The 13,778-nt window shown below is 38.8% G+C and overlaps 1 protein-coding gene across 5 annotated transcripts in view; it reads left to right on the top strand.

Annotated features, from left to right (window-relative positions):
• Positions 1–13,778, top strand: part of RYR2 (ryanodine receptor 2) — an 803,099-nt gene that overhangs the window by 463,301 nt on the left and 326,020 nt on the right. For all 5 annotated transcript variants that reach the window (XM_070471032.1, XM_070471028.1, XM_070471029.1 and 2 more), the window contains one exon: positions 9,018–9,101. In XM_070471032.1, the coding sequence (XP_070327133.1) occupies positions 9,018–9,101 (84 nt within the window). The remainder of the gene's footprint in view (positions 1–9,017; positions 9,102–13,778) is intronic.

Raw genomic sequence — 13,778 nt, 5'->3', positions numbered from 1 at the left:
GCATCTGGTCCCATGAGTTCATGGCAAATAGATGGGGAGACAGTGGAAACAGTGACAGACTAGGGGACAACAGAGGACGAGATGGCCGGATGGCATCACCGACTCATGGACCTGAGTTTGCGCAAGCTCTGGGAGATGGTGAAGGACAGGGAAGTCTGGTGTGCTGTAGTCCATGGGTTCGCCAAGACTCGGACGTGACTGAGTGACTGAACAACAGCAAAGCAATTCCGCTCCTACGCAGGAGAGAGACCTACGCAGGAGAACTGCCTACACAGGAGAGATGCCTATGCAGAACTGCCTACGCAGGAGAGATGCCTAGGCAGGAGAACTGCCTACACAGGAGAGATGCCTATGCAGAACTACCTATGCAGGAGAGATGCCTAGGCAGGAGAACTGCCTACGCAGGAGAGATGCCTAGGCAGGAGAACTGCCTACGCAGGAGAGATGCCTAGGCAGGAGAACTGCCTATGCAGGAGAGATGCCTAGGCAGAACTACCTATGCAGGAGAGATGCCTAGGCAGGAGAACTGCCTACGCAGGAGAGATGCCTATGCAGAACTACCTATGCAGGAGAGATGCCTAGGCAGGAGAACTGCCTACGCAGGAGAGATGCCTATGCAGGAGCGATACCTACACAATAGAGATACCTACACAAGAGAAATAAAAGCCTATGTTGACACAAACACTTGTACATGAATGTTCATCAAAGCGTGTTCATAGAATCATCACACATAACAGCCCCAAACTGGAAACTGCAAATTTCAATAAACTGATGAATAAAGAAAATGTGATACATACAGTGCAATACTATTGAATAATAAAAAGAAATATACTATTAATATACACTACAACATGGATAAACCTGAAAGACATGCTTAGTCAAAGAAGCCTGACATGAAAGTTTTAATATTATTCTATCTATATGAAATATCCAGAAAAGGAAATTCTATAGAGACAGAAAACAGATTAATGATTGCTTGGAGAGGGAATGATGAATGACTGCAAACAGGCTTGGAGAATCTGATGGAGTAATGGAAGTATTCTAAAACTGGATTGTAGTGATGGTCATTCAATGATAGTCATTACCCTTAATGTATTAGGCAGGGCTCTCTGTGTTCTAATCAGATTTCTTTGTAGGCCTGCACTTGGAAGTTTAGTAACCTAGATTTGAGATAAATCTCAATATTATTGTCATCCTTGATTTCCCTAAGAGCTGGTTTAATATCCTGCTTGACCCATTAATAGCCCTATATATTTGTCACCACAAGCAAGACACTGCCTTATAATTAACTTTTGCCTTAGTCCTCACTGGCCTGTTAGCTTATCCCAGAACTTAGCACGGGACCTGGCACACATTGGAATTCAAAAGATACTTACCGAATAGATAAATGAATGGAAGATGATGGCAGGGAACTTTCTGTTCCTTGGGCAGTGTTTGAACAAGCATAACCTGTGTTTGTTCTGAGTCAATTTTCTATTTTTCTGTTGCTGATCTATTTCATTTTAATTTGCACATTCTTTTTTTTTAAATAATTTCATTTATTTGTTTTTGGCTGTGCTGTGTCTTTGTTGTTGCGTGGGCTTTCTCTAATTGTGGTGTGCAGGCTTCTCATTGAGGTGGCTTCTCTTGTTGTGGAGCACAAACTCTAGGCACACAGGCTTCGGCAGATGGTTCCTGGACTCTAGAACACAGGCTTAGTAGTTGTGGTGCCATAGGTTTAGTTGCCTTGCAGCATGTAGGATCTTCCTGGAACAGGGATTAAACCCGTGTCTCTGCATTAGCAGGCAGATTCTTTACCACTGAGCCACCGGGGAAGCCCCTTATTTGGCACATGTTTTAACTAACTGCACAGCTTCAGTTAGTTCCTGCTCTTGCAGTTTAATAGTCAATCTCACTTTTGTTGTATATAATATAAAATTTAACTTAAAACAGGATGTTTAAATGTGTGTATCTATATCTACCTCCAGATTGTCACTTTTTAAATGTTAAGGAGGGTAAATGTAAATGGATTTTAGATACTTGACCTTTCCTTTTGGAACTGACCAGATGTTAGAAATTGTCATCCAGAAAGTTTATGCCATTGCATCTTATTCTATTGAAGTAGGTGGAACCACTCATTATCAGGAATACTAAAGGATGTTGTTCTGCCTAAGTCTGGGGACTTTTAAAGTTGAACTCTAAATGTGAATGATGATGATCTTTCTTGGGAAAATCGACAATAGGTCATTCATTAAAGGGAGTTAAAAAACAATACAGAGTGTCTAAACAATGGAAAAACTGTTATTGGCAAATTGGAATCCCAGTGTATTATGTAAAAAGGAGATTTTTCTAGACTGGAAAGTCCAGAAAAAGATTTAAAAACATAAGGGGACTTAAGTATATCAGAAAAGTAGCATTTCATATCAGTGGTAAAAATGAATTGTTCATCTGTACCATTTTTCTAGATTCCATATATATGCATTAATATATTTGTTTTTCTCTTTCTGACTTATGTCACTCTGTATGACAGTCCATCTGTGTCTCTGCAAATGGCACAATTTCATTCCTTTTTTATGGCTGAGTAATTTCCCTGTATATATCGTATCCTCTTTATCCCTTGCTCTGTTGATGGACCTTTAGGTTTCTTTGATGTGCTGGCTATTGTAAATAGTGCTACAGTGAACTTTGGGGTGCATGTATCTTTTGCAATTAAGGTTTTCTCTGGGTATATGCTTAGGAGTGGGATTGCTGGGTCATATAGAAGTTCTATTTTACTTTTTTAAAGAAACCTTCATACTATTCTCCATAGTGGCCAAAATGAGAAGGAAATCCAATAAAGAGGGGTTATGCATATACATACAGCTGATTCATTTTGCTGTATAGCAAGAGCTAACATGTAAAACAGCATACTCCAATAAATTTTTAAAACATATTTTTCAGTAAATATGTTATGGATAACTGAGTATCCATCAGGGAAATAAAGTTAAATGCTTAATCTTAATACATATGGCCTCCCTGACGCTTGTTTAAAAAGCATAGATATTTCCTTGAAACAATTTAACAAATGGGAACTTTCTTTCTGGTGGTGATTCAGTAGCTCAGTCATGTTGGACTCTTTGTGACCTAATGGATTATAGCCTGCCAGGCTTCTCTGTCCATGAGATTTCCCAGGCAAGAATACTGGAGTGGGTTGCCACTTCCTTCTCCAGGAGATATTTCTGACCCAGGAATCGAACCCAGGTCTCCTGCATTGCAGGCAGATTCTTGCATTGCAGGTACTAACTGAGCTACCAGGGAAGCCCAATCTCTAAATATTATATAAAACCCAGAAGCCATTTTTATAAAAAAACAGAAAGATTTAATTGTGTAAAAGCAAAATGAAATCACAACAAATTGAAAACTCTACATAGAACACCATAAAGAAAGTAACAAGACAAATCACAAACTGGAGAAAATATTTATAACTTATATCTTGTGTATTTGAAGAGATTATAAACTGCAACAATAAAGCCCAAATCTAAAAGAAAAGTGAACAAGGAATATTTTCATAGAAGAAAGTGAAAAGTTGTTGCTGCACAATAAGATGCCAGGATTCTTGGCCTCTGGAGGAGACGAGGCTGGATCGCTCAGAGCTTTTGCGTAATAAAGTTTTATTAAAGTATAAAGGAGATAGAGAAAGCTTCTGACATAGGCTTCAGAAGGGGGCAGAAAGAGTACCCCCCTGCTAGTCTTTAGCTGGATGTTATATAGTCACTAGCAGTCTGTTAATGAAAAGAAAAGAATGTCTTAAAACTCAGAATGGCACCAGGCCCCTCATCCATAAATTGCATTTTGTGATAATCTTGGCACCAGATGATTCATCCCAGGCCATAAAACGATTGACTTGAATCTTGTAGAAGGGCAGATTACCATACAAATAGTTTCGTTTACATAGATTAGGGGGACAATATCTGAGTATAACATACTGGTTTGTCAAGTAGGTTCTAAGCCTTTGGCAGAACTGACTTGAATCAGAGTCTGGGATAAATGCATAGCACATTAACATAGCTTAAGAGAAACATTTCCATAAGAAAAATGTATTGGTTAACTCAAGGTTCGAGAATAGTTACCTTCAGGTGAAACCAGGTGTTGTGGCAACACAGTATTTTAACAGAAACCTCCTTTTAAATTTGTATAGAGAAGGAAAAATATCTCTAGTTTGTTTCCTCCTGAAAATGTCTGACACTTGCAGACTGTTTCCTACCTTTGGAGACCCCGGGCCTTCCTGTCTGTTACCCTCTCAAAAGGAAGTACAGATACGAGTGAAGCAGAAAAAAGATGCTCAAAAGCAATTGTATTAAGAAAAATGCAAATTAAAACTATAAATGAGATCTCATTAGGATATTAATGGACAACTCTGTTGGAACAGGCATGGGAAATAGGCAGTGTCATCCTTTGCTTATGGGAATATATATGATCACCAGCTTTACTTTTTTTTTTAATATTTTACTTATTTATTTATTTTTAAATTTATTTTTTCCATTTATTTTTATTAGTTGGAGGCTAATTACTTTACAACATTGCAGTGGTTTTTGTCATACATTGAAATGAATTAGCCATGGATTTACATATATTCCCCATCCCGGTCCCCCCTCCCACCTCCCTCTCCACCCGATCCCTCTGGGCCTTCCCAGTGCACCAGGCCTGAGCACTTGTCTCATGCATCCAACCTGGGCTGCTGATCTGTTTCACCCTAGATAATATACATGTCTCAGTGCTGTTCTCTTGAAACATCCCACCCTCGCCTTCTCCCACAGAGTCCACAAGTCTGTTCTATACATCTGAGTCTCTTTTTCTGTTTTGCATATAGGGTTATCATTACCATCTTTCTAAATTCCATATATATGTGTTAGTATACTGTAATGGTCTTTATCTTTCTGGCTTACTTCGCTCTGTATAATGGGCTCCAGTTTCATCCATCTCATTAGAACTGATTCAAATGAATTCTTTTTAATGGCTGAGTAATATTCCATGGTGTATATGTACCACAGCTTCCTCATCCATTCGTCTGCTAATGGGCATCTGGGTTGCTTCCATGTCCTGGCTATTATAAACAGTGCTGTGATGAACATTGGGGTGCACGTGTCTCTTTCAGATCTGGTTTCCTCGGTGTGTATGCCCAGAAGTGGGATTGCTGGGTCATATGGCAGTTTTATTTCCAGCTTTTTAAGAAATCTCCACACTGTTTTCCATAGTGGCTGTCCTAATTCGCATTCCCACCAACAGTGTAAGAGGGTTCCCTTTTCTCCACACCCTCTCCAGCATTTATTGCTTGTAGACTTTTGGATAGCAGCCATCCTGACTGGCATGTAATGGTACCTCATTGTGGTTTTGATTTGCATTTCTCTGATAATGAATGATGTTGAGCATCTTTTCATGTGTTTTTTTTGCCATCTGTATGTCTTCCTTGGAGAAATGTCTGTTGAGTTCTTTGGCCCATTTTTTGATTGGGTCATTTATTTTTCTGGAGTTGAGCTGGAGGAGTTGCTTGTATATTTTTCAGATTAATCCTTTGTCTGTTGCTTCGTTTGCTATTATTTTCTCCCAATCTGAGGGCTGTCTTTTCACCTTGCTTATAGTTTCCTTTGTTGTGCAAAAGCTTTTAAGTTTCATTAGGTCCCACTTGTTTATTTTTGCTTTTATTTCTGAAATTCTGGGATGTGTGTCATAGAGGATCCTGCTGTGATTTATGTCGGAGAGTGTTTTGCCTATGTTCTCCTCTAGGAGTTTGATAGTTTCTGGTCTTACATTTAGATCTTTAATCCATTTTGAGTTTATTTTTGTGTATGGTGTTAGAAAGTGTTCTAGTTTCATTCTTTCACAGGTGGTTGACCAGTTTTCCCAGCACCACTTGTTAAAGAGGTTGTCTTTTTTCCATTGTATATCCTTGCCATAAAGACATTTTGGCAATATTTGTCAAATGATGAAATGTATATCCCCTGTGATCCAGTAATTGTGTGTCTAGGAATTTATCCTACAGATGAAGGTTACATTTCAGTTCAGTTTAGTCTCTCAGTTGTGTCCAGCTCTTTGCGACCCCATGGACTGCAGCATGCCAGGTCTCCCTGTCCATCACCGACTCCTGGAGTTTACTCAGACTCATGTCCATTGAGTAGGTGGTGCCTTCCAATGATCTCATCCTCTGTCGTCCCCTTCTCCTCCTGCCTTCAATCTTTCCCAGTATCAGGGTCTTTTCAAATGAGTCAGTTCTTCACATCAGGTGGCCAAAGTTTTGGAGTTTCAGCTTCAGCATCAGTCCTTCCAATGAATATTCAGGACTGATTTCCTTTAGGATGAACTGGTTTGATCTCCTTGCAGTTCAAGAGACTCTCAAGAGTCTTCTCCAACACCACAGTTCAAAAGCATCAATTCTTTGGCAATCATTTTTCTTTATAGTCCAACTCTCACATCCATACACAACTACTGGAAAAACCATAGCTTTGACTAGTTAGATAGACCTTTGTTGGCAAACTAATGTCGCTGCTTTTTAATATGCTGTCTAGGTTCTTCATAAGTTTTCTGCCAAGGAGCAAGCATTTTCTAATTTCATGACTGCAGTCACCATCTGGAGTGATTGTGGAGACCGAAAAATTAAAATCTGTCACTGTTTCCATTGTTTCCCTGTCTATTTGCCATGAAGTGATAGGACCAGATGCCACAATCTTAGTTTTCTGAATATTGAGTTTTAAGCCAACTTTTTCACTCTCCTTTTTCACTTTCATGAAGAGGCTCTTTAGTTCTTCTTCCCTTTCTGCCATAAGGGTGGTGTCATCTGCATGTCTGTGGTTATTGATATTTCTCCCGACAGTCTTGATTCCAGCTTGTGCTTCCTCCAGCCCAGTGTTTCTCATGATGTACTCTGCATATAAGTTAAATAAACAGGGTGACAATATACAGCCTTGACATGTTCCAACCGATTTGGAACCAGTCTGTTGTTCCATGTCCAGTTCTAACTTTCTTCCTGACCTGCATACAGATTTCTCAAGAGGCAGGTCAGGTGGTCTGCTATTCCCATCTCTTGAAGAATTTCCCACAGTTTGTTGTGATCCACACAGTCAAAGGCTTTGGCATAGTCAATAAAGCAGAAGTAGATGTTTTTCTGGAGCTCTGTTGCTTTTATATTGATCAAATGAATGTTGGCAATTTGATCTCTGGTTCTTCTGCCTTTTCTAAATCCATCTTGAACATCTGGAAGTATACGGTTCATGTACTGTTGAAGCCTGGCTTTCAGAATTTTGACCATTACTTTACTAGCATGTGAAATGAGTATAATTGTCCAGTAGTTTGAGCATTTTTTGGCATTAACTTTCTTTGAGATTGGAATGAAAACTGACCTTTTCCAGTCCTGTGGCCACTGCTCAGTCTTCCAAATTTGTTGTCATATTGAGTGCATCACTTTCACAGTGTCATCTTTTAGGATTGGAAATAGCTCCACTGAAATTCTATCACCTCCACTAGCTTTGTTCATAGTGATGCTTCCTAAGGCCCACTTGACTTCTCTTTCCAGGATGGCTGGCTCTAGGTGAGTGATCATACCATCATGATTGTCTGGGTCGTGAAGATCTTTTTTGTACACTTCTTCTGTATATTCTTGCCACCTCTTCTTGCCATATCTTCTGCTTCTGTTGGGTGTATACCATATCTGTCCTTATTGTGCCCATCTTTGCATGGAATGTTCCTTTGGTATCTTTAATTTTCTTGAAGAGATCTCTAGTCTTTCCCATTCTATTGTTTCCATTTCTTTGCGTTGATCACTGAGGAAGACTTTCTTCCTTGCTCTTCCTCCTTGGTCTTTTTGGAGCTCTGCATTTCAAATGGGTATGTCTTTCCTTTTCTCCTTTGCCTTTTGCTTCTCTTCTTTTCTTTTCACAGCTATTTGTAAGGCCTCCTCAGACAACTGTTTTGCTTTTTTGCGTTTCTTTTTCTTGGGGATGTTCTTGATCCCTCCCTCCTGTACAATGTGTCTGAGTCTCCTTCCATAGTTCTTCAGGTGCTCTGTCTTTCAGATCTAATCCCTTGAATCTATTTCTCACTTCCACTGTATAATCGTAAGGGATTTGACTTAGGTCATACCTGAATGGTCTAGTGGTTTTCCTTTATTCAATTTAAGTCTGAATTTTCCATTAAGGAGTTCATGATCTGAGCCACAGTCAGCTCCTATTCTTGGTTTTGCTGACTGTATAAAGCTTCTCTATCTTTGGCTGCAAAGAATATAATCAATCTGATTTTGATATTGACCATCTGGTGATGTCCATGTGTAGAGTCTTCTCTTGTGTTGTTGGAAGAGGGTGTTTGCTATGAACAGTGCATTCTCTTGGCAAAACTCTGTTATCCTTTGGCCTGCTTCATTCTGTACTCCATTCTGTAGGTTACAGTATATATGTTCAATGTATGAGGTTATTCATTGCAGCATTGTTTGTAATTACAAAAATTGTGAACAAAAAATTGGGTTAACACTGTGACATATCCAGTGAATGGAACACTTCAGAACTCTTGAAAAATAAACCAGCTGTATATGAAGGATAGTGAATCAAAGTCATATTGTGTATCAAAGTTTTATTGTGAAGTCAAGATAGCAAATTGTGGAAAACTGTCTCTTGCAGCTAATCATTGAGTAGAAGCAAAGCCACAACATGCATCAAACACACACACACAAATCTGCTTTAGAAGATGCATAGATTCTAGCAGGACATCCAAGAATTAGTAACAACCCGTTCCTTTAGGGACAGGAACAGAAGTTGGAGGGTCAGGATTGGAAAGACACACAGTATTTTCCTTTTTGTGTTTGAAATTTTCAAATGTGTTCAATTTTCAAATGTCCTACTCATACTCAGTAGTAAATAATTTACAAGTAAGTAAGCTTTCCTTTTGCTCAAAAGCAAAAGACCTCTCTGCATTTAAGGCAGACTGTTGTATCTCATTCCCAGCTGCTATTATATTGGATTATTGTGGACATAGGGAAGGGATTATTGCAACTTATGTTTGGTTTTGTTTTCCAGGACGTTGTTGGCTTTAGGATGTCATGTGGGTATATCAGATGAACATGCTGAAGAAAAGGTGAAAAAAATGAAGCTGCCAAAGAAGTAAGTTGAATGTCTAAGCAATGTTAAATGGTCCATGTGTTACTTCAGTGTTACTGCACCTACATAACTCTCAGTGGAATCCTAGATTCCTTGCTTACAGATAAGCTATAAAATTCAGATTCAGAATTTAAACATGCTGCATTAATGTAGGGGCCACATCAAATTTATGGTGGTGGGTTGAGAGTTTCCATCACAGTGCCCTAAGGAGAAATAGGCTCACAAAATATTTGGTAGTGTGTTATGAGTAGGTTATTTTCCATGTGTGTGTGTGTGTGTGTGTGTGTGTGTGTGTGTGAGCACGTGTCCACATCCTTATTGCTTGTGGCTTCCCACTTTTCACCAGAAAATATATCGTTTTATTTATTTTCACAAAGAAAATCTATTTTAGGAGGAGTTATGAAGTCAGTGTTACCACTCCCACTTTAAGATGGGAAAACTGATGCTCTGGGAGTTATTTTGCCTACTGTATTGCAACCTCTGTGACCTTGTTTTAGCTTATTAAAACTTCAGCTTTCTTACCCACTCACATTTATTAATAAGGGGAGTTTTAGGGATTAAATAAGTTAAGTGCTTAATGAATTATAGCTGTTTCATTTTGTTACTTTTTTGTTAAGTATTCAAAGCACTCTTTTGGGGCCTGTATGTTGTAAATAGCATGCCTGGAAGTTTGCCAAGTATTATCATGGAGATTGAAATAACATACACATGAGTGAGTGAGTGCAAGTTCCTTAGTCATGTCTGACTCTTTGCAGCCCCATAGACTATACAGTCCATGGACTTCTCCAGGCCAGAATACTGAAGCGGGTAGCCTTTCCCTTCTCCATGGGATCTTCACAACCCAGGAATCGAAGCCAGGTCTCCCACATTGCAGGTGGATTCTTTACCAGCTGAGCCACAAGGGAAACCCAAAGTATACATAGTTATTCCATAATTTTCTTCAGTCACCCCAGGTAAAATTAAAGTAGAAATAGCATGCTTGCTATGGAAGTTGTAGCAGATCCTTTAGGCCAACAGACATTTTTACTCAGTTCCTCCATTTAAAAAATGGTATTAAAAACACATTGTGCCAAGTTGTATAAAGTAGAGGACTAATTTTTGAGACCAAAACCATATACAGTAAGTCCTGCACATATAAACCTTCAAGTTGCAAACTTTCAAAGATGCAGATGTGCATCTAGTTCCAACAAGGATCCAGGACCTGTGCCATCAAATGTCAGGCATTAGTGAAACCGCAGCACGCCCTCCCCTGTCTCCTGTTGCTAACAGTCCTTCAGCTATACTGTCTCCTACCCCTTCTCCCTCCTCCAGTCAGTAATTCTTGCCTGTTCACTCGATGCCAGCCCCTGTATGCCTGCTGTTGTACTGCTATACTTTTCAAGGTAATATGCATGCTTGATTGCTAAGTCACTTCAGTCGTGTCCAACTCTTTATGCCTCTATGAACCCTGGTCTGCCGGGCTTCTCTGTCCATGGGATTCTCCAGGCAACAATACTGGAGTGGGTTGCCATGCACTTCTCTAGGGGATCTTCCTGACCCAGGGATCAAACCTGTGTTTCATGTCTCCTGCATTGGTAGGCAGGTTCTTTACCACTAGCACCACCTGGGAAGCCCTCAAGGTACTGTACTGTAAGATTAAAAATCTTTTCTTTATTTTTTGATTTTGTTTTTCATGTATTATTTGTGTGAAAATATTATAAATCTATTACAGTACAGTACCATATAGCAATTGTGTTAGTTAGATACCTGGGCTTTTTTGGACTTACAAACTCACTCATAATAGAACTAGTTTGTATGTAGAGGGCCTACTGTATAAAAGGAAACAAACAGAAACACTGTAACTAAAGTATTCAATGCGTCAAGTGAAGAATGTAACAGATAGCATCTGTAGCAAAGCAGACCAAGTAGAAGAAAGAGTAAATGACCTGGAGGATAAGAATAAAGAAATGATCTAGTTACCAGAGGAGGGGACACTTCAGATTAAAAGAGTGATGAAGGCCTATAAAAACTGTCATATTCTACCAGAGACAGAAATGTCTGAATAATTGGGTTTCAGGATAGGAGAGGGAGAAGGAGACAGGGAATTCATTTAAAGAAACTATATTTGAGAGCATCTCAGGCTTGGGGAAAGACTTAGATGTACAAGTCCATAAAGCTAAAAGAATGCCCTTTTATCTCAAGTAAAAAGACCTCTCCAAGATGTATTACAGTGAAACTGTCAAAAATCAATGAGAAAAAAATCATCCTACATAAACTAGGGGGAAAGAAAGTAACCTACAAAGTGATCTCATTAAGCTATTAGTTGATTTCTCAACAGAAACTCTATGGTGCAGGAGAGGATGAAATGACACATTCAAAGTGTTGAGAGATAGAAATTGCCAGCCAAGAATACTTTATGCAACAAAGTTGCCTTACAGATATCAAGGAGACATAAAGGCTTTCCCAGACAAAAGCTGAGGGAGTTCACCACCAAGAGACCTGACTTGCAGGAAAAGTTGAAAGGAATTCTTCAAGGTGAAATGAAAAGATGCTGATCAGGAACAAGACAACATAACAAAAATACACAGTACACTGGTGTAAGAGAAACAAAGACAGTCTGACGCAGAGAAGTATTAGGGTGGTGTACCAATCCCTTCACTGTAGTACAAAAGTTAAAGGAAGAAAATAGTAAAAGAATTCTGTGTGCTTAGTCTCTCAGTCTTGTACGTCGCGTTGTGGCCCCATAGACTGTAGCCGGCTAGGCTTCTCTGTCCATGGGATTCTCCAGGCCAGAATGTTGGAGTGGGTTGCCATTTCCTTCTCCAGGGGATCTTCCTGACCCAGGGATCGAACTCAGGTCTCCTGCATTGCAGTCAGACTCTTTACCGACTGAGCTACAAGGGAAGCCCATAAAAAGAATTATAAATACTATAAATATAAATTATTAATGAATGCAAGACTTAAAAAGAAGTAAAGTGTGTCGTCAGTAATATAAAAGAGAGGAGAAAAAGTTGGCTCCTTTATAGGTTTGCAAAGGTGAGTTGCTAAGCCTAAAATGGACTGTTTTATCTGTATGATATTTTATGTAATTTGCAAGGTTACCACAAAAGAAAAACCTAGAATGGACTCAACAAAACCAAGAAAGAGAAAACAAAGCATATCAATATGGATATGGATATAGACATAGACAGAGGGAAAAAGAAACAATGGAAATAAAAAGTAACCAGAGAGCAATTATAATAAGATGGTGTCAGTATGCCTTTGCATGTCAGTAATTACTCTAAATGTAAATGGATTAAATTCACCATTCAAACAGTATAGAGCAGTTGGATGGATAAAAAAACAGACCTAACTATTCACTGCCTACAGGAGATCCATTTCAGATTTAAGAACAATGTAGATTCAAACTGTAGTTAGAATGATGTGCTTTATTCCATTTTTTAAAATAGGCAACCTGAGTGTTAGTTTTTTTCCCTGATAATACAGATCATCTCTCTGAAAGTCTGTGAGGACTTTTATAGAATATGTGATTCATTGTAGTTCTGTTTTCCTTCTCCTCCCTCTTTCTCCTCACCCTCCTCTCTAAACAAACCAGCAGGCAACTGAATAGTATAGCACATTATTGTCTATTCTTAATTTTGTAAATCTTCCCACATTTGTTATAAAATTAAACTCTTGACCCACTGCAGAGTTTGATGAGCAGAGTCCAATTGCTGAAGGAATAAAGTAAAATACAACTGAAAAGGAACACAGTCCCAGATATTGTGGTTCACAATATCTTATATCCCTGAGTAATGAGAATTTTTTTAAATCTAAAAGTTTAATTGAAAATGCAGTTCTTATCTGAATACCAATGCCTGTTATTCAGACTTTTTGTTAGCACTTATCTGCTGTTAAGTAAACCCCAAATGTAGTAGGTCAGAAACTGGTTGCTTTATATATCACTGGGAAGTAAGAGATAGTGCTGAGTTATGAAAAAGTGTATTAGAATTATTTGAGAAATACTTACGACTCGTGCTAAATTCCCTCCCTCCTGCACCACAGTCTTACCCTGCTGCTATAAAACCACTATCGTGATGTCAAGTTAAGGTGTAACTGGTATCTCTCAGGCATATTGGGGCAGATACAAGGTTAAAAATGATATTCTCAGTGTTCATATATGTGTATAAACTTAAATGAGTTTCAGAAATTAATGCTTAGATGGATCCAGAATATTCAGACCCATATTTATACAATGCATATAGACACAAGCCCACACACAAAATACAGTGTCTATAAATATTTACCTAAATGAAAAATAGTGTTACAAATGCAGCTGGATTATTTTCCCGTAAGTATGAGGCCCTGTGATTGTGAAGAAAGAAATATTTATATACTCTTTTCATGTGTAGTGAGTAAATTTCACAGACCACAAATTTTAAAATGTGCCAACATGTACTGTTCTTCATTTGTTCTCATTGGACTTAATTTCCTGTTTAAACCCAATGGGCCTTGCAGCCAGAATGCAGCTTGTTAGTGACAACCCATTCCTAGTCTTTTCACTGCAAACTCAATTGAAATCGCAGTTTTCTGTTTATTCTCACCTATATGTTTTGATTTCAAAGATCATCTTCTGAAAGCCGTCTTTCTCTGCCTCCTTAAAATTGCAGCCTATTTAAAATTGTGCTTTCTCCCCTGTCCCCTTTCCCGCTTGATTTTTTT

This window comes from Odocoileus virginianus, chromosome 7 (assembly GCF_023699985.2).
Source record: "Odocoileus virginianus isolate 20LAN1187 ecotype Illinois chromosome 7, Ovbor_1.2, whole genome shotgun sequence".
NCBI classification, from domain to species: Eukaryota; Metazoa; Chordata; class Mammalia; order Artiodactyla; family Cervidae; genus Odocoileus; species Odocoileus virginianus.
Note: the sequence above shows the minus strand (reverse complement) of the source record. Positions and strands in the feature narration are given on the sequence as shown.